The sequence below is a fragment of the Rhinolophus sinicus genome, chromosome 7 (assembly GCF_057876585.1).
Source record: "Rhinolophus sinicus isolate RSI-liver-muscle chromosome 7, RSI-T2T, whole genome shotgun sequence".
Classification (NCBI taxonomy): Eukaryota; Metazoa; Chordata; class Mammalia; order Chiroptera; family Rhinolophidae; genus Rhinolophus; species Rhinolophus sinicus.
In genome coordinates, this window is record NC_142507.1 from 53,451,370 (window position 1) to 53,478,350 (window position 26,981).

Below are 26,981 nucleotides of genomic sequence, written 5' to 3' on the forward strand. Positions count from 1 at the left end.
ACAAGGATGTGCTCTCACACTGTTGAACCTCCCCCTGCCCTTAACTGAACATGGCAGGACTTCTACACCACAGTCTGCATTTCCCCGCGGACGTCTGGAACCTTCCAAAGGGAAGCAGCAGGGCCCACGCTGTCATCCAGGGTTTGGGAAATCTCAATGATTCACATACTTCCTTCAGTTTTTCCCATATCCACGTACCACCTGTGTTATTATTTAGTACTTTTCTCTAGATCAACTCACTATTTTCACTTTGCCGAATTTATTTTAACAGCTGTATTACTTTCTTTTACCTCATCCTAGGCAATAATATCCATGAATACCATAAACCTGAAGTGCTTGTTCTAACACACATTAGGGCATAGCTACAAGCATTTCTAGAAAACAGATCCAATTTTATAAAAACATCTCCTTTGTATTCTATTCGTGGCATGAAGAGGTGATCAAAATAAAATCTATTCCGATAATCTACACAAATTAGCAAATCAATGAAAATATTAAACCCATAAAGATCTTTATGAAGGTCAAAAGTACCATTTTAATCGTATTTTATTCTTTCCCTTTGCAAATTATCACCCAGTTATACATTTACCTCAGCAAAATAAACGTTTTCTACCTCTGTCCACAGTCTACAAACATGAACAAGTTATTTTCTTCCTAAAAGGGAGGGGTGAGCGGGGGCGTGAGTGGGGAAGGGGGGTTACCTCTTCTACTTTCCATTCTCAAACGCTCAAAGGAGTGGTTTCTAGTCCAGATTCCATTTCCTAGTCTTTTCCCCCAATTAGAAATGTTTACTCCATGGTCTAGGGTTGGAATTTGGTTCTCTCATCTAATTGTGAGGTTGGTATTATTTTATACCATTTTAACACATTGCGTACGGATCACGAGAATCTTCGTTTTTTCCGTGTCCCACTGCACAAAGGAAGCTGCTTTCTGCAGTATCACACCAGGAAGGATTACTAACATCATAGGTGAGTAAATCCTAAAAAATTCCATAGAAAAATAATAAATGACATAGAAGCATTTACGCTTTAAAGAGAAGAGTGCATTTTAGAGTAGTTTCTTTTAAAAACCTGCCAGAACAGAGGGGTATGAGGGATTTAAACACCGCTGTACGCAACGTGTTAAGGTAAGGTCAAGTGACTTGCTCCAAATTCCAAGACAAGTAAGAAAAGAACTCAGGATTCAAAGACCTCGCTTAGCACAAACGTCAATATTTTCCTAAGGGGGGGAGAAGCAGCACACAGCTAGTAAAATAAGGAGGGTTTGTGATTCACCAGTGGCGAGCACACAGCACGCTACGTACCTTTTCTGGAAGCTACACACGATCCCCCTGGGATTATGAGGAGTAAACCGTCTTAATCCTGGAGAGCAATTAAATATTATGAATAATTTAATCACGTATTATTAACATCACAATCATCTTTATAATGAAATCGCACCAACAATTCAGAAACCTATACTGACATCCACTTAAAAACTTCAAAAACTATGTAATCTCAATTGTCTCCCCCTTTCGGTCCAAATAGGTCTTATCATTTCTTGGGAGTTGCCAGAATTGGATCAGAAAACCCCAAGTTGGGGAGAGAGGAAAAGTCCCCATTTCTGACTGGACTCAAACCGGCCATTACGAATTCTGAAACAAATCTGTCCTTCTTACCTTCTTTTTCTTTCTCCCTCCCTCCGTTCTCTACCTAATTCTTTTTTTTTTTCTTTTCTTTTCTTTCAATAAACATTAATTCAGTGCCTGGTGTGTCCACAGGCTCTAGGTTTACTAAGAGCTGCAAAGCCACCCCTGCCCTCCAGGACCAAACCATCTTGTTAGGGAGGTGAAGAAAACAGGACAGAGACGTAATGTCCTCCCCACCCAGGCTAAGTCACCTAATTTCCAGGCTGCTGACAATGCTGGAAGTGGGCAACCAGGAGTCGTGCGTTCATCCGTCCATCCACCCTTCTCCCAGCTTGCACTGCGGGTTGGGCAGGCATCGCGCCAGATGCTTGAAACCCAAGACAACGAACAAGGTGTCCCCTCCAAAGAGACCTCAATCTAGTGGGAGACAGGACCACTGTGCCACAAGACAAGGTGCTCTCTGTCAGACGGGGGTGCTGGGGAAGGCTTCTTGGAGGGATGATGCTGCATAGAGTATTGAAAGGTAAATAGGAATGAGATGAGTGAAGGAAATAGGACAGTCACCGAAGCAGGGAACGGACAGGAAAAAATACGAAGGGCACTGAACGCAGCCTGGCTCAGCAGGAGCGAGGCGCATCTGGAGCAAAACGCTTCTATGGGGGAATAGTCAGAGGTGGGCAGAAACTGCACCACAAAAGACCCTTCGGACTAAGAAACCTGGGCCTCACCCTGATGTGAGGACACTGGGGACTTTCAGTAGAAGAACAATGTAATCAGGGCCAATCCACCGCCATGGTCGTGGAGAATGGCGTGGGTCAGCTCCACAATGCAGCTGTGGACACCACCGAGGGGTGGCTGACAAGCGGGGGTCAGAGAGCAACCCCGGAATCCGGGAGGAACGCCCACAATTCTGTTCGCCTTCCCAGGAAATAGGGAACAGGTTGTGTGAGAGTCGGTGTGAGGAGAGATGAAAGTCTGTGGAGGTCAGGGCTTCTGAGGAGAGGCGACAGACACACACATACCCATGTGTACACACGACCCATAGATATACACCTATGTACACGCACACATACATACACGTGATGGCAAAATAATGAGGGCCAAAGTCCAAATCTGGAGAAACACTTTTTAGTTTTCCAATCCGAGCTCTGAACCCACCTCTTCCGAGCAGGTGTTTCCAGGTGCTTCTTTTCTCTGCATCGCCTCGTCCCCTGGGCACTTGGCTAGTATTGCATTCAGGCGTCCAAAGGGACCTCTTTTCCAAATGCCCACTGAGCTGCCGACTCCTCCTCTGCCCCGTCCCCACACCTTCTCACACACACTGAAAGGGGTTGCGTCCGACCACACGGTCCCAAGAAAATCCTGGCCGGGCAGCCTGTGAAGAGAAGGTGGCATTTAAGGAGACAAGAGGAAAACAACATTTGGGGGGAAACGATCATTCTGTGGAGTTACACAGTCCAGGGAAACTGAGTCACTGGTTATGCATGAGGAGAATCGGGAGATGAGAAGGAAAGGGTGGGGGTCCTCACACAACAAACCTTCCTCTTCACCCACTGTGCAGCCACACTGCACATATAAAGAAGACACAGTCCCTGCCGGCAGTCCACCAGAGACAACCGAGACCCCATGCAATTCAATAACGAGTTCTCCAGGGTCCAGAGGTCCCAGCACAGCCGGGAGGTTTAAGTGCTGACAGCAGGAGTGGGCAATGGCACACAGCCGTTCAGACGCATGGTTTGTCCGTAAAGGGACATGGGGATGGATATGTGCACAGTAACAACTCACATGGCAAATCAGTGCCCCAAACTGAGTTACGTACAAGAGAAGTATCGGTAAAAAAAAGGAAAAAAGAAAAAAGAACGATGCAAAAAATCGTCACCAAAACTTGAACACCAGTTGTATTTGGATACTGGAATGACAGGTGACTTATTTTTCTTTGGTTTGTAGTGAGCGTACTTCATTTTCTTTGCATGTTTCCAGCAGAATGGCTTACTAGAGGGTACGGAGGCCAGTTCCCCCCACAGGGGACTCACTGCCACCGAGCACTCAGGAGCCGTATTAACCCTTCTCGGGGACCCAGTGACATGTCTTAATTGCAGAAAAGCTAAAGCAATGCCGTCTGCCCACATGTCTTTCTTAATCCCGTGCAATTATATCCACCCTGGGTAATGACACTCTGCAAAGGTTACTCATGACACAGACCAACTTTCCTCACCCAGCCCTCCTGCTTGCTGTACCCCTCCCTCCTCCTCCAGAGTCAGCTCTCAGGGGGAAAAGTTCCCCAAATTCCCGATTTGAACCCATGGCTGGCACCCAGGGAAGTATGAGTGTCTGTGTTCTCTCGTGTCATCCCACCGAGTTTCTTCCCTGTCACTGCCTTGGACCCACCTCCTAGCTCCGTCCTCTCTGTCCAGAGAGGGCCATGGGAAGGAGGGGCGTCAAGGAAACCGACATGGAAGTCAGATGGGCTTTACAGGTGGAGGACCTGAGGGCAAAAGGACAGTGGCTTCGTGATTGGCCAGGTTTAGGGCACAGGCCCCACAAGACCTGAAGACCCCAGAAGAGGGGAGATTCTGATGGCCACCCTCCAGAGCATACCAGAGACTAGCAAACCTCGCTGTTACTCTGGGGCTGCTTCAGGCCCATGCAGAAAGCTGACCACTAGACCATAGGAGGTCAGGGTCACTGGACAGCCATGATCCAAGGCATATTCTGAAAAATAAGAAGCCGGAGACAATGGGGAAATCAGGCACCTTGGATGAAAGGTGGGGGGTTCCGGGCCAATTTATTTAAGCTCCTTTCCATGGAAAACTGAGTCAGATTACATGTGCCCCAGGATATGAGACCAAATTCTCACCATCTCTTTGGCTAATGAACAAACACTGACCAAATACTCACTCTGAGGCCCAGCCCTGAGTTGGATGGGACTGTGCAGATTTGGGGGCATCTGATCTTGTCGGGATGGTGCTCCTAGCCAGAGGGGAAAGCCCTGGGAACCTGCCCCAGATGTGGACAGTGGTTCCACAGGCCGCCACCTTGGGAGTCTCTGAGCACATGGATGGACCCAAATGAAGAAGGCAATGGAGACCCACCAACCAAATCCTGATTACTTCCGCCTCTGCAGTGGGAAGGTTTGCTCCAAGTCATCCACCTAATTTCCGTAAGTTGTGCTACTGAAATAAGGAGTATAGTTTGAAGAATGAGCGAAAACTAAAGGCTGCCCGGCAAGTGAGAGGAACCAGGTTTCCTGGTGACGACAGAGCCTGGGTCCAGATTCTGGTTCTCAGTAGTAAACGCTATTAACAATCTGTGGTTAGACAGAAGTCATACCCACGGCCCACGGCAGCCCCAGGGGATTCCTGAAAGTAGCACTCAAGTATCCAAACTGGATTTGAAACCAAAACGGAAAGAGCACTTACCCTCCTTTCAGGGAGCCCAGGAGAGAGGCACACTGGTGCCAGTCACCTAAAGTTAGCACACGTCTGGAAAGCTCGGTTAACGCTTTGGCTAAAGAGACTAAAAGGCTATCAGTTGAAAATGCTTGTGCTTTTTCCTGTGTCACGTTGATTTTCAGATTCCATTTGCCTTGGGATCCAGTTAACACAACAGAGGTTATGCACCCATGAATTTCAGTGGATGGGCTGGTCCAGGAGCCAAGATTCTTGGACCACCAACCACCACCAGGCACAAAAGTCCTAGAGGCCTCAGGAGGCACTGCCTCTCTGGGGCAGGACTGGAGCCCACAAGCGCTGCTCACTGCTTCTCCCGGCTCCCAAAGTTTGCATGTGAGCTCAGTAGATGGGCCCTGGGCCCTCAGGCCCCTTGGCAGCTGCCTACCCGTGAAAGGGCCTGGGGAAATCAGCAATGTACTTCCAGGCCCAGCAGCTTCCTTGAGCATGTCCGCTCAGCAATATATACTTTTACTGTCATTTTAATGACTCCCTGGTCTCACTGCCAATACCTAGAGCCATTCTTGTCAGGAGAAAGCAGAAAGTCACACCCTGAATCTACGTGAAGGTGTCCTGAGCTGGGGGGCCGGAGAGCCGGGTTAGGGTTGGCCCTGCTGTGTGGCCTTGGGAAGTGGTTTAGCCTCTCTGGGCCTTGGGGTCGTCATCTATCTCTGCAGATGTTGGAGTTGATTAGATGCATCCTTCCAGCACCTGCAGTCTACCAGCGCACACAACTGTCCCTGCGGAGCTGGGGCGCCCATGAGAGCAATCTCTGTTCCCCGTCTCCCAGAGGGTGTGCACCTGAGCCTGATGGGGCATCAGCCCTTCATTCTGCCGACACTGATCCAGAAAGAAGAGCAACATAGGGCGTGGAAAGAGCACAAGACTTAGCATCAAAAGCAGAGTCTGAATGCTGGCTTGGCCTCTGAACGGCTATGGGAATTTGAGCCATTCCATTACCCTCTCTGAGCTGCTTCCACGTGTGACAAATGAGGGTAACACATCACTGAGCACACAGGACTCTTGTGAGGAACAAACAAGACACGTATGTGACAGCAGCCTATAAACCAGTCTGTCCCCATGGGAAGCATTTGGGCCGGGCAGGCGTGGCCCCCAGGAGCACAGCTGACCCTGCGTGCATCTATCAGCCATGCGGGAACCCTTCAATCACTCAGCGTGGTCCTCCTCCATGCAAGGGAGAACCCGAAGTGGGTGGCCTCAAGAGTCAACAGGTCCTGATGAAGTCCCAGAGGGCTCTAACCTCTGCAAATCTTAGAGTACAGAAGAAAGTACTAACGGACCACCCTCTCAAGGGCAGTTATAACTTAAAATAGGAGACAACGGGCCGGCCCGGTGGCTCAGGCGGTTGGAGCTCAGTGCTACGAACTCCGAAGGCTGCCGGTTCGATTCCCACCTGGGCCAGTGGGCTCTCAACCACAAGGTTGCCAGTTCGACTCCTCAACTCTGCAAGGGATGGTGCAACTAACAACGGCAACTGGACCTGGAGCTGAGCTGCGCCCTCCACAGCTAAGACTGAAAGGACAACTTGAAGCTGAACGGCACCCTCCACAACTAAGATTGAAAGGACAACAACGTGACTTGGAAAAAAGTCCTGGAAGTACACACTGTTCTCCAATAAAGTCCTGTTCCCCTTCCCCAATAAAATCTTCAATAAATAAATAAATAAATAAATAAAAACAGGAGACCAGGCTAATGGATGTGTTATTAGCAGGCTGTCACTAGTGCCATGTTTCCTAAGGCCATGGAAAGGGAAAGCAGCCAGGGAGATGGAAGCAGTGGGTGGGATGAACCTTGGGAAGCTTCCTGGAGGATTTCCAGGAGCTGGGAGCCACTGCAGCTGGCCTTCTCCCAGGCACCTAGCTCCTCTCCCCACTCAGCAACCAGAGTCACCACTTCTTCAGCTGCTGACCAGGAGGGCTGTAGAGAGGAGAGAAATGGCAGCCCCAGGAGATGCCGGGACTCTAAGAGAAAACTGTTCCCATTCAACCCAAACAACGCTAAGGGCTTCCAAGCTCTGTGCCTGCCCTGCCAGCGCTCCCAACCCCTGCCCTGTGTCTTCATCCTTTACAAACCACACGGCCTTAGTCCCCTCAAGTGTGAAGACTATCAGCAGTCATGAGAAGTCACGTGTGTAGTTTTAGATACTCAAAGATTGTGATGAGCAGGCTTCTATTAGACTGGGGGTTCCCCAAGCTCAGAAGCTGTAATCTCCCCTCACACTGAGAATTGATCATGGATCTCAAGAACTGCCTTCAATTCCACCGGGAGGTATGGAGCACCTATGAATGAACGCCTCGCATCTCACTGGACACCAACACGTGCTCTATGGGCCGTCCCCTCAAAGGAGTCAAATCCAGGCAGGAGCCATGTCCTAAATCTGTCCGGCCGCAGAACTCAGGCATACCAGCAAGCACACAGTTAGGCTGAAATGTCTAAAGGCTATAAATCTTAAAAGTCTGCCATGTCAAGTCTTACAATACTCCAAATACCTAAGTGTAATAATTCTACAGACTTTCACCATTTCCTGATATAGTAAAACGAGGCCATCAATTACTGTCCACACAGATATCCCACAGGGACTACTTCTGGTCTAGAGGGATAAATGGGGAACCAGGCTCCTCCAGCCACGCCTCAGGTGAGGCTCACGGGCTGAGAGCCACAGGATCTAGCACTGCTCTCAGTACCATGTTGCATCAGCCTCTCTACGTGCAGACAAGGTACATGACTAGTTAGGTTTTCCTTATTAAACGCTATATAGGGTGGCAGAGGCAGACATGGAGTCCCCCCACCGCTGCCACCACCACCACCACCAATTTTACTAAGGAGATCCAACTTTCAAAGGCGCCTGCCTCTTCCTTAGTGTTTGGCACAGTGCCCAGTACACTGGTGTTGGCTGGATTCGTGAAGAAAGCATCAGGACCTTCATTCAATCTGATAGAAAGGAAATAACGCATCCTTCTTAGAACATAAACCCTCCAAACTAACACGGGCAATCTGAAGATGATTAGCTCTCTGAGGTCACCTGCAATCGAGTTAACCAAACTTCGCAGTTTCATCGACAAGTCTCCCCCAAAAAAATGTAGTAACCGTCACATAACAGCCCAATCTTCATTTTGACAAGTAAGGACATGAAAAAAACAACTATAACCTCTTGTTTCCATCCACTTGTAATGGAAGTGGTTATTTTAACACCAAAAAAAAAGGGAGGAAGAATGAAAGATTTTTCTTCTCAAGATCACACTGCTGACGTCCTTTTCCTTACATTTCCCTAAAAACTAAAGAACACACAGAACGGGCGGACACGGCCCACACAGGCTCCCCTTCTCCAACACGGCCCAACTAACTAAACCTTTCTTTTTATAACCATGGCAATCACCTCATTGGAGGCTGTTTCCGTCCAAAATCTCCATGGTGTCTCAGCTTCAAACTGAGAATCCTGCCTTTTCTCTCTTGGCTACGCTCTAAGGAGGGGAGCACGTGTGTTCACCTGGGTTCATGCTGTGCAAAACGAAATCAGTGCCACAAATTTCTGAAGGCCACATAATCTAATCAAGGTCACGTGAGTCATTAAAACTCCACCATAATTAACTTATTATTGGAGCTGTCATTACAACACACACAAAATGTGGGATCCTAAACAATAGCGATTGAGTTCGTGACGAAAGAAGGGGAGCGTGAGGTCTGCTGATCCAGGAGAAGGGTGACGTTCCTGATTTAGGGTCAACAGGGAAGTTAAGTTGCGAGTTATCTTCGTAGGAAGAGCTTGCCTCAAGCCTTCCATGGACTCCTTCCTGACCTTGCTGTCCAAGGGCAGGCCAAGTTAGAGGTCGGAATGTGTTATTATGGGAGAAAACAATAAAAAGAACAGCTTTACCTTCTACACTATAATAAACCTATTCCCTCTTCGCAGGCCTATGAAACAGGCATTACCATTCCTTGTTTGATAGACAAGGTAACTGAGCATCAGAAAGCTTGTTCATTCAACAGCCAACAAATACTGAGTCTTCTTGGTGTAGGCACTGGGGAAGGTGTTGTGACCCTGCCCAAGGTGACACAGCTGGCAAGTAGCAAAGGGAGCACCCAAACCCAGTCACCTAACTGCAGGCCCATTCCATTCCATGGCTGCCTGTCAGGCTGAGGTGAGTGTTGCCGCACAAGACCCAGACCCAAAGGCCATGGTGACAAGGACCACATAGTCAATCTCTAGGTTGCTTCTCTGCAAAGAAAGCCAGTATTGAGGATCAATTTTCTGACACCTGCTGTCTCCAGGAACCAATCAAAGCAGCCACCAGTGTCGCATTAGTTACAGCAGCATCTATGGGTACAGCCCAGACTGGGTGCCAGGGGCTCACACACTCTCTAGAGCTAGTGGGCAAGACCGAAACATCCCAGCAAAGCACGCGTGAAACCCTGGAGGAGAAAATTGGCGCAAAGGAGGGGCGGGTTCTCTCTAAAGTTACGAGGGTTTCCTAGCAATGGGATCAGAAGCCAAACAGTGCGATTTGAAAGGGCCACACTCCCTGGACCAAAAACTGAGCTCTCCAGTGTGACTCTCAGGCCACCTCGAGTCTGGAACCTATTCCTCAAGCATAGCCCTCTGCTTATGGCATGTGCCCCGTGCCAGAGATTTTGGAAACAATGCCCGTCATCCACTCTGGTTGGCCACCCCCCTTTGCCAGCCTGCCACACAGTTGCATCAGAGAAGAAGCCAGTCACACATGCGGATGTCCATCTCGAGAATGCCAAAATCTCCATGAATGCTTGCAATCACAGGAAGGTGGGGCGCCAGCATGGATCATGTAACTGCGGCTAAACACAAGAGGCTGGTCTGGATCAATGGATGAGTCACATTGCTAACTATAAATCCTCAGGAGCTCCGGTGCTCTTCACACAGCCAGCATCTCCTCTCCTCACTCACCCTTCCTTCAGGTAAGTGTGGGTTCCACTGGCCCTCGTCTTCCCAGCTGGTCCAACCCAGGCCCACACAGCCTAGGTGGAGCAGGGGACGGAAAGGCCAGGTCTCTCTCTGCTTTGGAAGCTACTGGACCTCTGCCTTCCCAACGACACTCATGATTAGAGGGGATTCAAGAAAAGAAAGGCGGGCTGAGCTACTGTGCAGGTGGTCTCTGGTGTTCTGGCCAGAATGTAAACTCCACAAAGCAAGATTATCTCCTGTCTCCCTGGCAGCCCCCTACAGGGGCAGGCCTGGCGCTGGGCACAGAGGGGCACTCCAGACAGGCTGTCCCAGGTGGCCTGTGAATGAGCTGGAAGGACCTCATGAGCCTGTAAAGAAAGGCTGAGCTTTCTCTCAGAGCAGGGAGAATGAGTTAAGACAATGCTGCAGATGGAGATTTCAGAAGCCACGGGAACCCAACACCTGTCTTACAGAGATGTTGTGAGAAAACAATGACTTGTGAGATGCGGGGACACAACTTCCTGTTCGTCATGGTCCCCTCATCCAAGCTTAGGCTTAAGCAAATGGCATAGGCAATAATCGCTGATGGTGTCTGGTGAGAGATGGTGGTCCACGGGAGTCCAGGCAAGACCACAGGGGAGCCTGCCTTTTCTGATAACTGGCCAGGGATCATGGCTTAGCTCAGGGGGATAGACCAAGAGTTTGAATTAAGAGCTTTTGCAGAACAGAACTGGATGCAACGGTCCTCTGACGTCCTGACAAACCGTCTGTTGGGCGAGCATGGGTAAAATCCCCCACCCTAGGTGGAGGCTTGTGCTAATTTCCTATTTGCACTCAGACAATCCGTGTTGGGACTGGAAGAGACCTGAGAGGTGAAGCGCCCCAACCTCTCATATGAGAACGTGGGTCGCTTACTGCAAACTCAGCCAGCAGAGGCCAGAGGCAGGCTGGGAGACACAGAAATGGGCCCTACTAGCTGCGCTATGTAAATCTTGGTGAAGACTTTCTGTGACAGGACGCAACTCTAAAAGCAGCAGTGCTAGGAGGCCCCGCGCTGAGCTCTCCCGGACCTGAGCAGGGACCGCATGGAGCCTGGCCAGGCAGCGCGGCTCGGACAGTGGGCTGTTGCCATGGCTGCAGCTGCCTCCTCCCCCGCGTCCTCTAGCCGACAGTCCACTGATGCTCTCTACCCTCCTTCCAGGCTTCTCCTCACAAAGGATGTCTTATCAGAAAAAGCAACCCACTCCCCAGCCCCCAGTGGTCTGTAAGACCTCCGGCGGCGGCGGCGGCGGCGGCGGCGGCGGCTGCGGCGGGGGCTCTTCTGGCGGCGGCGGCGGCGGCGGCGGCGGCTGCGGAGGAGGTTCCGGTGGGATCGTCAAGTCCATCGGCGGCGGCTCCTCCGGCGGCGGCGGGGGCGGCTGCGGCGGCTACTCCGGTGGCGGCGGCGGCTACTCCGGTGGCGGCGGCTGCGGAGGAGGTTCCGGTGGGATCGTCAAGTCCATCGGCGGCGGCTCCTCCGGCGGCGGCGGGGGCGGCTGCGGCGGCTACTCCGGTGGCGGCGGCGGCTACTCCGGTGGCGGCGGCTGCGGAGGAGGTTCCGGCGGGATCGTCAAGTCCATCGGCGGCGGCTCCTCCGGCGGCGGCGGCGGCGGCTGCGGCGGCTACTCCGGTGGCGGCGGCGGCGGCGGCTGCGGAGGAGGTTCCGGCGGGATCGTCAAGTCCATCGGCGGCGGCTCCTCCGGCGGCGGCTGCGGCGGCTCCTCCGGTGGCGGCGGCGGCGGCTGCGGAGGAGGTTCCGGTGGGATCGTCAAGTCCATCGGCGGCGGCTCCTCCGGCGGCGGCGGCGGCGGCTGCGGCGGCTACTCCGGTGGCGGCGGCGGCGGCGGCTGCGGAGGAGGTTCCGGTGGGATCGTCAAGTCCATTGGCGGCGGCTCCTCCGGCGGCTGCGGGGGCGGCTCCTCCGGCGGCTGCGGGGGCGGCTCCGGCGGCGGCGGCGGCGGCGGCTCCAGCCAGCAGGTCTCGTGCCAGAGCTACGGAGGCGGGTCTAGCGGCGGCTGCGGGGGCGGCTACTCCGGCGGCGGCGGCGGCGGCGGCCAGCAGGTCACGTGCCAGAGCTACGGAGGCGGGTCTAGCGGCGGCGGCGGCGGCTGCGGCGGGGGCTCTTCCGGCGGCGGCGGCGGCGGCGGCTCCTCCTGCCAGCAGGTCACGTGCCAGAGCTACGGAGGCGGGTCTAGCGGCGGCGGCGGCGGCGGCTGCGGCGGGGGCTCTTCCGGCGGCGGCGGCGGCTGCGGCGGGGGCTCTTCCGGCGGCGGCGGCGGCTCCTGCGTGCAGACCACCCAGAGCGCGTGCGCGCCCCAGCAGAGCTACTGCGTGGAGTCGTCTGGCGGTGGCGGCGGCGGCGGCTGCGGCGGCGGCTCCTCCGGGGGCGGCGGTGGAAGTGGCGCGTGCGTGCCGGAGTGCCACCAGACCCAGCAGAAGCAGGCGCCCAGCTGGCCATGCAAATAAGGCTGGCGGGACTCCGCGGAGGCGCAGGAGCTGGAGGCGGTCTCGGTGGGCGCGGACAGGCTTAGCGCTCTCTTGACCTTGCGCTGAGGTTCCCAGACCTTTCATGTCTTCATCCGCTGGTGGGAGCCGTTAAGCTTTCAGGCTGTTACTTGTCCTGCGTTTTCCCTCCGGGATTTCTGTACAGCGACCCTCCAACCCCAGTACCTCCTCAGCCAATAAATTTGCAATTCTGAGAATTTTTGAGTGTCCAGGAGTATTCGTAGCTTCCAAGTTCATTCATTCTGTTCCTCTGTTCGTTACCCACACATACATTCATTCATTAAACAAATATATTTATTTCCCTGGGTGGAGGGGAGGGGGAGTCACCAGAGGCAGGAGGAATTCCGTGTTTCCCCTGAAAATAAGACCGGGTCTTATACTAATTTTTGCTCCAAAAGACGCCTTAGGGCGTATTTTCAGGAGGTGTCTTATTTTTTCATTTACAATAATACGTTTATTCAAAAACAGTCATGTCAGCTTTTGGAACATCATAACATACGAAATGGGTCCTTCTGGCTGACGATCTTAACTGGGGCTTATTTCGGGGTAGGGCTTATTTTCGGGGAAACACGGTAGCTGGCAAGAGTAACCCAAGATGTGAACTGTTACAGTTTTAGCGCTTCAGATTGCAAGGTGATCCCAAAACCCAAAGATCTTGGGAAGAGACTCTGCTAAACAGCCCCTCCGTTCCCCAGTAGCCACGCTGGGTCTCCTCCTTGAGTTAAATGCTTTTTTTTAAGACAGGGCTGCCTTGGGAGATTCTCTAACACAGCATAAGTGCATGAGATGTTAAACACCAATACCAGAGTTATCGTGGGGAGACAGGAAGCTTTCCACTTAAGGAAGAAGCTACAGCTGCTCTGTTTCATTACATGGTACAGAACATCAGCCTGCTCAGGAACTTTCTAGGTCTTGTTTCATATCATGATTCTACCAACCCTAAGTAAATGCCTTTGTATTGATTTACTCAAAGCAAAATGCCTGCTCCATCAACAAAACCAAGGCGTTCCCCCTACCCAATCACTGCTGGAGAGAAAGACAAATCACCTGTCCCCAACTCTTCACCACCACCTTCCTCATTTTACAACAGTAACTTCCGGAGATGAAAACGGGTAGTAGCTTTAATGCTCCAATAGTCCAACCACTGCATTAATTTTGTTTTTTTAAATGAAAGGAACACTTTTAATTTTGTACCAGATGTAGTAAATGTATTTCTCCCTATTGCTCCTGCTAAGTATAACAAAAATATCTGGACATAATGTATAAAAAAACAGAAGAGTCAGACAGGTGGAAAGAAAAAGGCAGAACAGGGAGAGTCTTCAGAAAACTGACACAGTGGTAAGTTCCCTGGGTTTTCTTTTTGCCTCTGTATATCCTGGATTGGGTACTAGAAAGTCTGCAACCAAAAAATGCAAACAGATGCAGACAGAAAAATAGCCCCAAGAAAATCTGCTTTCTTTATCCAAGGATCAGGAAAGAGAAGACCTGTAAGGCAGAAACCTTTAGACAACGTCCACGCTACTTTAATTTTTTTTAGTGATTATCTTACTTGTTTTATTAATCTTTTTTTATTGGGGAATATTGAGGAACAGTGTATTTTTCCAGGACCCATCAGCTCCAAGTCAAGTTGTTGTTTTTTTTCAATCTAGTTGTGGAGGGTGCAACTCAGCTCCAAGTCAAGCTGTTGTTCTTCACTTTAGTTGTGGAGGGCACAGCTCACTGGCCCATGTGGGAATCGAACTGGTGACCTGGGTGTTATGAGCACTGCACTCTAACCAACTGAGCCAACCGGTCACGCCAACATCCACCCTACTTTAGCCAAACATCTTAGAAAAAAAAATGAATGGAAATATTGGGATTCCCAAAGAGATAACACCTCATGCACACACACCTCACTGTTGCAGTATTATCAAAAGCCTGCTATGGCTAAAGATTTAAAACAGTCTCCTAACATAATACCAAAAATGTCCAGCACACAATCGAAAATCATTCATCATACCGAGAACCAGGAAAATCTCAACTTGAATGAGAAAAGACACAGTCAATATATATACTAACATTGAAATGATACAGATTTGGGGATTATCTGACAGTGATTTAAAGAAGACATTACAAAAATGTTTTAACAAGAAATTATAAATGCACTTAAATGAAAAAAAATAAGCCTGGGCAAAGAAATAAAAGATATAAAGAAGAGTCAAGTAGAAATTTCAGAACTAAAAATATAATACCCAATTGTAGGATTAAGTTATAGAATTGAAACATAAAACACTGGATAGGTCAATAACACAACGGAGATGACAAAGAATCAGTGAACTCAAAAATAGGTCACCAGAAATTATCCAATCTCAACAACAGAAAGAAAATAGACTGAAAAACAAAACAAAAAAACACTCTTAGATGAAAGAAAACTAAGAAAATGTGTTATTGGTAGACCTGTCTTAAAGAATGGCTAATGGAAGTTCTTCAAACAAAAAGAAAATGATAAAAGAAGGCAACAAGACACATCAGAATTAATAGTATAAAGTGTAAAATTTTGGATAAATATAGAACAGTATCTTGGCGTTTTTTTTAAATTATGTTTGACAGTTGAAGCAACAACCATAACATTAATTAGTTCTCAACATACGTGGAGGAAATATTTCAGACAATGATATGATAAATAGGGAGAGTAATGGTAAGGTTTACATTTCACTCAAACAGGTAAAATTTCAATGCCAATAGACTACGATAAGTTATGTGTATATAATGCAGTATCTACAGCAACCACTAAAAAAAACTATACAGAGAGATACACTCAAAAACATTACAGATAAGTGAAAATGAAAGTAAATTTTTTATTGTAGAATAGCATACATTTATTCAAGTACACAAAATATAAGTGACAGTTCAATTAATTTTTACATCAAATGCATCCCAATAACTAAACCTCAGAAGCCTTTCTTATCTCCTTTCCAGTTATTAGCTCCCCGAAAGGTACCATTGTTCTGACTTTGATTAGTGTAGATTAAATTTCCTTATTTTTGAAGGTTATATAATCTTAAGTATTTTTTATATCTGGCTTTTTTTTTTCTCAATATTATGTTTGCGAAATTCATTCATGTGTTTGCGCTGAGCAGTAGCTTTTTATTTTTCATTATCATATAGTTTACCAGTATATGAATATATCAACATTTGTCTTTTCTAATGTTAATTGATGTGTGTTGTTTCCAGTTTTTTGCTATCACAAGATCTGTTTATGTTCGGTTTTGTTGGATACTTTCAGTTTTTCAAAGTACTGCATCAGATTTTGGTTATTTAAATTTTATTTATTTATGTATTTATGTATTTATTTATGTATTTATTTATTTATTTATTTTTGCTGACAAGGGAGCACTGTTAGTTTCAGACAGTGTTTAACTCAGCTCCTGGCTGCAGACTGATATTATCATCAGCCCACCCTTTCCATTAGAGCTTCTCTCCTGTCTGCCTTTATCCCTTGCTTTCCTCATTCTCCTCAGTCACTTCTCATCGCATACTTGCTTTACCTATCATTTCTATGATTTCTCTCTTCCTCTTCTCTTGGTCTAGAACTGTTGTTCTGTTTTGTTTTGTTTTTAATTAAAGTTTATTGGGGTGACAATGGCTAGTAAAGTTACATAGGTTTCAGGTGTACAATTCTGTAATACATCACCTATATATCACATTGTGTGTTTGCATCGGAATTCTTGATGGTGATGCTTTGCATCTCAGCAACACTTGGTTTTGCGTCTTTTTTGTTATAGCCTGGAGACTCTCCAAGTCGATGATCTATAATTCGCTTTTCACAAATCAAATCTTAATATATTGGATTTTCATTATCACTTATTACAAACTATTTTAATATCTTTTGTGATGTTTTTTTTCCCTTTAATCCATGACCTATTAGGAATCTATGGCCTAATTTCTAAATATTTGGGCATTTTCCAGATAGCATAATGTTATTAATTTCTAGAAATTTAATTTCATTGGGGTTGGAGAACATATTCTGTATGATTTCAATCCTTAAAATTTTAGAGATGTTTTGTGGCCAGTATGTGATCTATCTTAAAGAAAGTTTCATGTGCATTTAAAATTCTTTGAGAAGAATTTATAGTTCTTGGGTGTTTAAGTCAAGTTGATTATCGGTTAATGGTATTGTTCAATTTTTCTGAAACTTTACTGATTTTTGCCTGCTAGTTCTATAAATTACTGAGAGACAGGTGTTAAAATCACCAACTGTGGTTGTTCTTCAGTACATATACATTTAGAATTGTTCTATCTTCCAGATTAAACATTATGAAATGTTTTCCTCTATCATAATTTTTGTCTTGAAGTCCACTCTTTATCTGATAGTAATAGAGTCATTCCAGTTTTCTTATGCTTACTCTTTGTGTGGTAGATCTTTTCTCATATTATCACTTTGAAGCTCTCTGCATCTTTATATTTAAAATGCATCCTTGCAAACATCATATAGTAGGGTCATGTTTTTTAATCCGGTCTGAGAATCTCTGCTTATGATTGTTCCCCTGAATGTCATGTGTCCATTTTATTTGACTGTTAAATCTTTTGGGTTTTTTTTTATTATTATTATAAATTCTACCTACAAGAAAATGTAATACGAAGTTATTACAGTTTTATGAATAATAGGAAAATGGTGACCTACCCTTTTCTGGGAGGCAGAAGGCCCCCTGGCCCTGCAACCCTGTCCCCTATCTCCACGAAGACTCAGCCGCCTCTAGCCTCAACCTATCCGAGGCTCTGTAAAATGGGGATAGTCAAGCCCACCTCACACGGCCGCTGTGGAGCTCACAGTTATAAATATCCGTCTGGCTGGAGGGAGGTCACTCTTGTTTTAGGATCTCAACCTACTTGAGAGACCCTGAATGCCATCGGCATCCCACTAGTGCTGAGCACGGGCGGACTCGCGCGCCCCCTGCTGGTTGGCAGCGGCACCGCACCTTATCCATGTTACTTGATGTCTCTGCCACCTGAAGGTTTGAGGTTTCCTTCCCTCTCTAATAAGCGTTTGTCTCATTCAGCCTCAGTGCTGTACAGGGAGCCTTGTGGGTGATCCGTATTTTCTGACAAGGGCTCACTGGGCTCCGTCATAGTTTCCACAAAAGAGGGGCGGAGTGTCCCTGTATGACGTATGGACATTAGAGGAAAGTGCACTGGCTTTCAGGTCAGGCCCGCTTGAGTTTGCTGACCCCACCCTGCGCCCTTACCAGCTGGGCCACCTGGGATTCCTAATTGACATCTATTGGGAGCCACTTGGGTGTCATCTTTCTGAAGCCACTTGATCTTTTAAGAAAATATCAAAATATTAAGAGAAATAAAATGTGTTGGCCAAGACCAGCAAATAATTGCATACCGCTAAAAAATATTGTCACTCCATCACTGTGGAAAACAGACAAATTTCCCACATCAACCACCTTATAGGTACAGATGAAGAAACTGAGCTTCAGAGAGATTAGTTACTCTACCCAAAGGCACCAAGTTTGTTTTTATTTATATTGCCATTGCTGTTTATTTTAACTGTGATCATCGCATTAAACTCAATTTTAACCTAAGGGCCTCCCTTGACCTTTATCCGTGGTGAAATTCATCTCTCACTTTCCTGCTGACTCACACAAACTATTAAGCAACTACCATATTCAAGAACCCGGATAGACCCTAAAGACACAAAGATGAACGGCACACAGGTCCTAGACCTTCCGGAGCTAAAGTTCTAGCAGACAGACAAGCAGATAAAGTACCAATACCATTAATCCATTAACCAGGCCACCAATGTTTATTGGTCCCTAAGGAGTTGGGGGTGCATGCATCTCAAAATAAGACAGAACGTCCGCTTCCTCAAAGATCACAACCTCACTGATACGATAGAGAAATAAACCAAAATCCCAACGCAGCTTGAAAAGCAAGAGATTCCAGAGTCTCAAATTAGGGATCTCGATTTTGGAAAATTGAGGATATCAGCAGAAAATATGATGTTTGTGCTAGGTCTTTGAGAATCATTAATTAGGTTACCGAGCATAGGAGCAGAAGGAACAGCCAAGGAAATGAAACAACACCTTCAAAGGCAGAACTGAGAATGAGTCCGGTGTGTTCAGGGAACAGGTGTGTTGGGAGTCAGGAAAAAACCAGGGGACGAGGAAGGGAGTAGATGCACTCTAGGAGATCTGAGCACACAGCATGAAGGGCCTGGTTGCCAAGATAAGAAGTTTCGGTTTTATTCCATGGGTAGCAAGAAACCAGCAAGGGCCTGACAGATCAGACATGTTTTTTGAGTGTTTGATTGATTGTTTTCTTTTGTTTTAAGAAAGATTACACCATCGGCAAGATGAAAAATGACTTGTTGATAGTATGACTAGGAAAGAATTTGGGCGAGGCATGGTGGGAGTATTAACTCAGGCCACGGCATGGAAGAGGCAGGAAGAAACTAGAGTCAGGAGACATGTTTGAGCTCAGAACCGTACGACTTGCCACTAATAGCTTGTAAATAATAATTAATGCTTATTGAGGCCTGTTCTGCCCTTGGTTGGTATTAAGAATTTCATCTTCACTGCTTCATTCAGTCCTCACGATAACCTTATGAGTTATGTATTTGTAAATTGCAATTTTGCACATCTGGAAACAGAGGCTTGGATTTGGCCCCAGTTCTGTCCAGCTCCAAAGTAACAATACTGCCACTCACATAGGCTGTGCATGAAGAAGAAGAAAGAGAGACACAGAGTTTTCCAGCTTGGAAAAGGCTTTGGGGAAAAAGAGGTGCATTCACAGGGGACACATGTGCATTCACAGGGGGAACTGGGGTGGCCACTGCACAGCCCACTCCATATTCGGATCCGGGGCTCAGAGAAGGATCTTGGCTGGACCCGGAAACAGTGGGTCCGGCGCTTAGTGGGAAGTTAAAACTCTGCCAGTGGATGGTGTAATCTGTGAAAGAGTAGAGAACACAAAACAAAAGAGACAAGGAAAGAGCTCTGGGAGATTCTTACATTCCAAGTAGGTGGAGGAGAATCTGGAGGTGGGTGATAAGAGGAAGCCAAAGAGGTGAGAGGAAAACCAGGAGTGCCGTGTTCCCTTGCCTTCCAGTGGTTCCTGCCGGCTTGGCTTTTCTCTGCCAAGGCAAGCTTGGTGTAATCTGCAAACCTGGATTTCAGAATGTAGCTCCCACTACCAACCCAACAAACAAAAAACATCTGACCCGTCCGCCCCTTGGTGATTCTCTGTTACCCTCAAGATAAAATTTCAATGAAAACATTGAAATTACACCAGTTTAGGGTAGATCTCTCAGAAATGCCACGTTTTATACTTGAGTAAGAACTTTTCTTTCTGTATGTAAGGCAGACCCCTGCAAATGACAAGAGTCTCCCCCAGTGCCACATTGAGGCATTAGTGTAGGAAGCGGTCAAAATGTGTTTCAAAGTCCAAACAGGTCACGCCGGCCTGTTCACCCCTTCAGAATGCTCTGAGAAATGAGACAGGCTAGGTTTCCCTCACAGAAACCATTTTGCTCTCCCCAAGCCTTGCCAATCACCAATCTCACGTCTCAGTCCTGGAATGGTCTACATCAGTTATGTCCGATAGAAATATGTGAGCCACAAATGAGAGCCACAGAGATACAGACGTATACAGATTGGGAAAGAAGAAATAAAACTGTCTGTATTCAAAAATGGCAAGATTGTCTATGTAGAAAACCCCAAAGAAGAGACAAAAAAAAAAAAACCCTCTTGGAGTTTGTTTTTTTTTTTTTTAACAAACATAGCAAAGGCGTAGAATACAAGGTTAATATGCAAAAGTCTATTGCTTTCCTACATACCAGCAATGAACAATTGGAAATCTGAAATTTAAAATAATACAATTTACAATAGGACCAAAAACGATAAAATATTTAGGTATAAATCGAACTATGTATGTATAGGATGTATGTGCAGAAAACTACAAAACCCTGATACCATAAATAGAAGGTGATCTACACAAATGGAGAGAGATTCTGTGTTCACCAACTGGAAGACTCGATGTTATTAAGATGTCAGATCTTTCCAACTTGATCTATAGATGCAATGCCAGTTAAAATTCCAACAAGCTATTTGCAAATATTGCCAAACTGATTCTAAAGTTTGTACAGAAAGGCAAAAGACCTAGAATAGCCAACACAATATTGTAGGAGAAGAACGAAGTTGAAAGACTTATACTGCTGACTTGTTAAGACTTCTTCAAATCTGCAGTAATCAAGATTGTGTGGTATTGGCAAAAGAACAGACACATAGATCAATGGAACAAAATAGAGAGCCCAGAAATAGAGCCACACAGATATAATCAACTTACCTTTAACAAAGGAATAAAGGCAATTCAATGGAGAAAACATAGTCTTTTTAAGAAATTGTGCTGGACCCATCAGACAGTCCTGTAGGAAAAAAAATGAAGCTAGACACAGACCTTACACCTTTCACACAAATAATTCAAAGTGGATCATACACTTGAATGTAAAATGCAAAACTATACAACTTCTAGATGAAAGCATAAGAGAAAATCTATTTGACCTTGTGTTTGGCAATGAGCTTTTAGATGTAACACCAAAAGCACAATTTGTGAAAGAAAAATTGATAAGTTGGACTTCATTAAAATGAAAAGCTCTGCTCTGTGAATGACAATGATAAGAAAATAAAAAGACAAGCCACAGACTGGGAGAAAATATTTGCAAAACACATATCTAATAAAGGACCTGTATTGAAAATATACAAAGAACACTTAAAGCTCAGCGATGAGAAAACAAACAATCCAATTTAAAAATGCGCCAAATTGGGTTGGCCCGGTGTCTCAGGCGGTTATAGCTCCATGCTCCTAACGCCGAAGGCTGCCGGTTCGATTCCCACATGGGCCAGTGGGCTCTCAACCACAAGGTTGTCAGTTCAATTCCTCAAGTCCCACAAGGGATGGTGGGCAGCGCCCCCTGCAACTAAGATTGAACACAGCACCTTGAGCTGAGCTGCTGCTGAGCTCCCGGATGGCTCAGTTGGTTGGAGTGTGTCCTCTCAACCACAAGGTTGCCAGTTCAACTCCCGCAAGGGTTGGTGGGCTGCGCCCCTTGCAACTAGTAACGGCAACTGGACCTGGAGCTGAGCTGCGCCCTCCACAACTAAGACTGAAAGGACAAGTTGAAGCTGAACGGCACCCTCCACAACTAAGATTGAAAGGACAACAACTTGACTTGGAAAAAAGGCCTGGAAGTACACACTGTTCCCCAATAAAGTCCTGTTCCCCTTCCCCAATAAAATCTTTTTTTAAAAAAAAAGGTGGCCAAATTTCTGAACAGAAATCTCACTGAAAAAGATATACAGGTGGAAAATAGTATATGAAAAGATACTAAACTTCATTGTCATTGAAGAATTGCAAACTAAACCAATAATGAGACACTACTACACACCTGTCAGAATGCCTAGAATCCCAAGTCTGAGCTGGTCCAAGGGTGTGGAGCAGCAGGAACTTTCCATCATCGCTGAATGTGTTGGGAACACAAAATGGTACACGTCTTTTCGAAGATAATTTGGCAGTTTCTTACAAAGTTAAATATAGTCGTACCATATTATCGAGAAATCATGTTTCTAGGAATCTATTCAACTGATTTGAAAACTTACGTCCACACAAAAGCTTGCATGCAAATATTTATACCACCGTTATTGATAATTGCCCCAAACTGGAAGCAACCAAGACATCCTTTCAAACTGTGGTCCATCCAGACAATGGAATATTATTCAGCAATTAAAAAGAAAGGATTTATCAAGCCAGGAAGAGACATGGGGGAGCTTTAAATGCATATTGATAAGGGAAAGAAACCCATCTGAAAGGGCTCCACACTGTCTGCGTCCACTTACACACATTCTGAAAAAGACAATAGAGGGAGAGTAAAAACATCAGTGGTTACCAGGTCTTCAGGGTTTGGGGAGCGGGTTGAATAGAAGGACTGCAGAGGATTTTTTCAGGGAAAGGAAACTATTCTGTACGATACTGCAAATGTGAAATATGACACTACGTTTGTCAAAACCCACTGAACTGCACAACACCAACAATGATCCGAAATGTGTGCAGTTCTTAAAAAGTCATGTAGGAGGTAGGAAGACTTCCAAGACAGCAAGCAGAATGTATTTTTTTTTCTATATCTAACTGTATTACAAATGCGCGAAAAGACCTCACTGAAGGGTCGGGCAATGATGCTGGAGCGCAGGGAGAGAGGAGAAATAGTGAGAGACGCGGTCGGAGGTAAAACGCGGAGCCAGATTGTGTAGGAACTTTTAGGCCACAGTAAGGACTTTGGCTCTTACTCTGGGGGACACGGGAAGCCATCAGGGGGTTTTGAGTAGAGGAGAGACATGATCTGATTTGGATTTTAACAGGATCTCTCGACTTCTGTGTTGAGAAGAAACTCAAGGGCTGGGGGACAGCAGAATCAGGGAGAGCAATTAGGAGGCCATCACGGTTCTTCAAGCGGTAGATGGTTGACCCAGAGCGGCAGCAAGGGAGCTGAGAAGCGGCTGAATTCTGAGTATATTTTGAAGGTAGAGCCAGTTGGATGAGGGGGATGAGAGAAAGAAAGGAGTCAGTGACGGTCCCAAGGATTTTGATCTGAACAGCTAGAAGCATGGCATTGCATTTACTGAGCTGGAGGAGACTGCGGTGGGAGCAGTTTTAGAGGGAAGGCCAGGAGCTCGGCTTTGGAAATGAACGTTCTCCATGGCTACTAGACATCCAAGTGGAGAAAGCACATAGACTTTGATCCTAGTGTTAAAGAAAGACGTTTGGGCTATAAATATAAATTTGGGAGGTAAAAGCAATGAGTTTTGTTTTAAGGGGGAGAGGTCCCAAAAGGGAGTGACCAGGAGGACATCAAGAGAAGGAATAGAAAGTTGCACCTTACAGAAAAGGGACTCATCACCTGCGGAAGCTAATGTGAAGGCAGCTCTGGGAATGTGGTCGCAGGAACATCTGTGAGGCCACAGGAAGCTGAGAGAGGTCCTGCTGATGGCCCTCAGTTCTCCGCTGAAGGCAGGAGGGCCAGCACAGAAACCTGGGAAAGGAAGGGAAACGTGGAAATATTTGTGAGGACAGCTGAACAAGACCAAGTGGAGACTTGTCCTCAGGCAGCGCTGCAGACTCATCGGGGAAGCAGACCATGGCTCCTCTCGGACCTCAGGACAGGCTGCCTGGCCACTGGATCCTGCCACGCCAAGACCAGTTTTGTGGCCAGAAGTATCAGGATGCCAATCTGTGACACACCCCTCAGCAAGTGCCCCAGCGTGTTTGCATGTCCAGCCATTCCCCCTTCTTTCCTGTACCTGCACCACCTGGGCACCCCACCTCCTCACCCAGCAAAGCTTCCCCAGTCCCCAGCCCTGGCCAGGGAGCCAGTTCACCTACACCACCTGCTGGCCAAGCCAGGGCAGGACTCCACTTCCCTTTAGCTGTCTTCCCCTCCAACAGCTGCAGGAGTCAGAACCCACACTTGGACCCAAAACATGTCAGACCTGGAAAAGTCCTGGTCACCTATTTCTACCCCACCGATACAGAGAAGATACCGAGGACATGCATTCATTCCACAAATATTTATTTGGCCACTATTATGTGCTAATAGGCCTGACTCCATCTCAGGAGCTAGGGACACTGGGGAGGTCCTTGCCCTCATAAAGCTAACAGTCTAGTGAGAAAGACAGATATAAAATAAATAACCACAGAATTAAAGATTCAGGTCCAAATCGTGCAATGTTAGAAAGGCGCAAGGTTCTGAATGCGGATATGGCTGGTGGGACGCAAGGGGGAAAAGGGTTTTTCTGAAGATACGACATTTAGACTGGGAACTGAAGGGTGACTACAAATTGCCCAGGCAAAGAAATGAAGGGGAACGGGCATAACATTCCAGACAGAAAAGGCCCTAAGGCCCACAGCCCATGACCAGCAGGGGTCTCACCTCACGGGTCCCCTCCCTCGCCTCATTCCCACCCACCTCCAGATGAAAACATCACTAAGAAAAGACCATATGGGTCACCTTTAGTTCACACCGTGTGAGAACATGTGGGTATTTTATACTTCCATTTACTTGTAATGTTGCCGGTTCTTTCTCTCATTTATCTGCAAATACCAACCCAGAGAATTCCACTATTACCTAAATTTGACAGAATAACAAACCAAGAAGTTTGAACAAGAATCCTCGGTTTCATTGGAACTAGAATGTAAACCAAGCTTCTCTGTGATTTTAAGCAACAACACACCTTTAACTTCCTCAGACACCAGAAGTCTACAGATCACACTCTATCCACCCTCCACAAGCCACACATCAATCGGACAAGTCCTGTGCTTGCCGTATTGGGCTTACTATCGAAATTCAATGCTACTCCCTACGTGCCTGGTTCAGTAACAGGCCGGTGTGTCCAAAGTTAACTCGAAAGGTTCAGGGGCCATATCCAGGTCTTGGCCACGCTGTCAGAGATGCACGCTTGAGATGTAAATCTCATCACACACATGTAAAAAGACTAACAGAGCGACGGTAATGAGGAATGGAGTTAAGGGAGAAACCTGCGTTTTAGTGAAAAACCAGAATAGAAATTCCAGATTTGGGAGTCGGAAGACTATGGGTGATAAATGAGATAATGACTGTGAGCATTCAGCGATAAAAATGGACTCATTGATAATAATGAACAGTGGCGTTAGTACACCACACACGTGCACGTGCACACACAAACGCACGCCTGTGTTTCACACATTCTTCTCTCCCTCTGGCAGTCACAGAATTACAGGATTTGAATGATAGATCGTTCCTGTTGGCGTTAGTGGTTGGCGCAGCACACAGCAGAGACTCCTGGGTAATGGGCTACCGTCATCCTAAAGTTAAATCCTGGAAACACTACACAAGACAATGATGGTGAAGGGAAATAAGTGCTCCATCTGGGTTCGTGAGCACGTCTCCCCAGTTGTTCTTCTGTGGAATGAGGATCTCAGTGCCCTCCTCATGGATTCTTGGGAGGCTCAAGTGGGGCAGTGTACGTAGGAGTGCCTGGGGTTTGTTGCCCAATATTCGTGGATGCTTGGGAGATGACAACGAAGGATTTGAATAAAAATGCTGAAGATGAAACAGGGAGCGATGGCTCATAGAGGATGACAAAATCAAAATTCTAAAAGATGTCAACAGACTTTAAACTATGGGGAAACCCTACTCATATGACATGAAATCAAGACAAACCAGAGTCCTGCACGTAAGTTGAAAAACGGGCCTGGTGAGGGCCTAATGTGGGGAGAGACGGGTTAATAGCAGTTGTGATGGAAAGACCCACTGGGCCAGTGGGGCTGATGGTGTGACCCAAAAGGTAAAGCAATCTTGGAGCTCATTGCTATTATTATTATTATTATTACGGCATGAATTCAGAACTACCATTTCCATGGGCTTCTTACATGTATCACCTTGTGCCCTAAAGAATATCATTGGATAAAAGGGAGTAATTACTCTAGTGAACTCTGAGTGCGGGGGGCCCTGGGCATTTGGTCCATTTCCAGGAATGTGAGCAATCTAGAGGACAGCCTGATGTGCAGAGAAAGGGACAGACGCTCGACTCAGCCCTGGCTCTGGGACCTTAGGGAGGTGACTTAACCCCTCCAAGCAGAGCCTCAGTTTCCTCAGCTACCAAATAGGAATGACCACTCCAGCGTCATTCAGACGCAGAGCTGTCTCGAGGATTCAGTGATATCACAAATATCGTGTGCCGCTCACGTTGTCTGCACAGAGAAAAGACCAGCACATGTTACTAGGCCCTCAGCCCTCACAATTATCTACCTATAGTGTCTACACTGCGCTCTGCTGTCACCTGGTTTGACCCCAGATCGCTTTCCTTCTGATCCCAGCCTGGGCCACGTCCCTTCCTCTCACCCCAGCCTTCCCATAGGATGAGCCACGGGAGCTCAGCGAGGACGGGCCAGACACACCTACGGCACTTGGACAAGTCAATAGACCATCACAGCACCTGTCCCCAGACCTTGCGATCACACCGACTATGCACCAGGAGCAGACACAGACCGGAGCCCACTCTCATGGCGTTTATAATGTAGTGGGAAAGTCAGACAACAAAACATGGACGTACACAGAGAGAACAAAACACATAAATAAAGAATTACAAATGAACAGAGCGCCCAAGAAGGACTGAACAGGAAGACGTAATCTGGGGGTCTCAAGAGCCAGACTGAGAAGGGACACGTGAGCTGAGCCTTGCAGGATGAGTAAGAAGTCCCCAGCCCCGTTCCACGCAGGCAACATCAATCTTGGGTACCACAGGGCTCTCGGCCGCCCTGACAGGGAACCCCCAGCTCCCTACCATGGGGAGGCACTTCTTACTCTGGCCCACTGCCAATGTCCCCCAGCGGTCCCTGCCACACCCCCAGG

At 47.2% G+C, this 26,981-nt stretch overlaps 1 protein-coding gene and 1 long non-coding RNA gene across 4 annotated transcripts in view; one reads left to right on the forward strand and one right to left on the reverse strand.

Annotated features, from left to right (window-relative positions):
• Positions 1-2,867, reverse strand: part of LOC109435381 (uncharacterized) — a 35,378-nt gene extending 32,511 nt beyond the window's left edge. For 2 of the 3 annotated variants that reach the window (XR_016021785.1, XR_016021783.1), the window contains exons 1-2: positions 1,879-2,867; positions 1,304-1,361 (exon numbers count right to left, since the gene is read on the reverse strand). This is a non-coding gene — a long non-coding RNA (uncharacterized LOC109435381). The remainder of the gene's footprint in view (positions 1-1,303; positions 1,362-1,878) is intronic. The other variant, XR_016021784.1, reaches the window with a different exon arrangement.
• An 8,238-nt stretch (positions 2,868-11,105) lies between these two features.
• LORICRIN (loricrin cornified envelope precursor protein) lies at positions 11,106-12,753 on the forward strand. The gene has a single exon (XM_088799617.1). It carries the CDS (start codon positions 11,192-11,194, stop codon positions 12,515-12,517), a length of 1,326 nt encoding a protein of 441 aa, XP_088655743.1. The 5' UTR covers positions 11,106-11,191; the 3' UTR covers positions 12,518-12,753.
• The last annotated feature ends 14,228 nt before the right edge of the window (positions 12,754-26,981 follow it).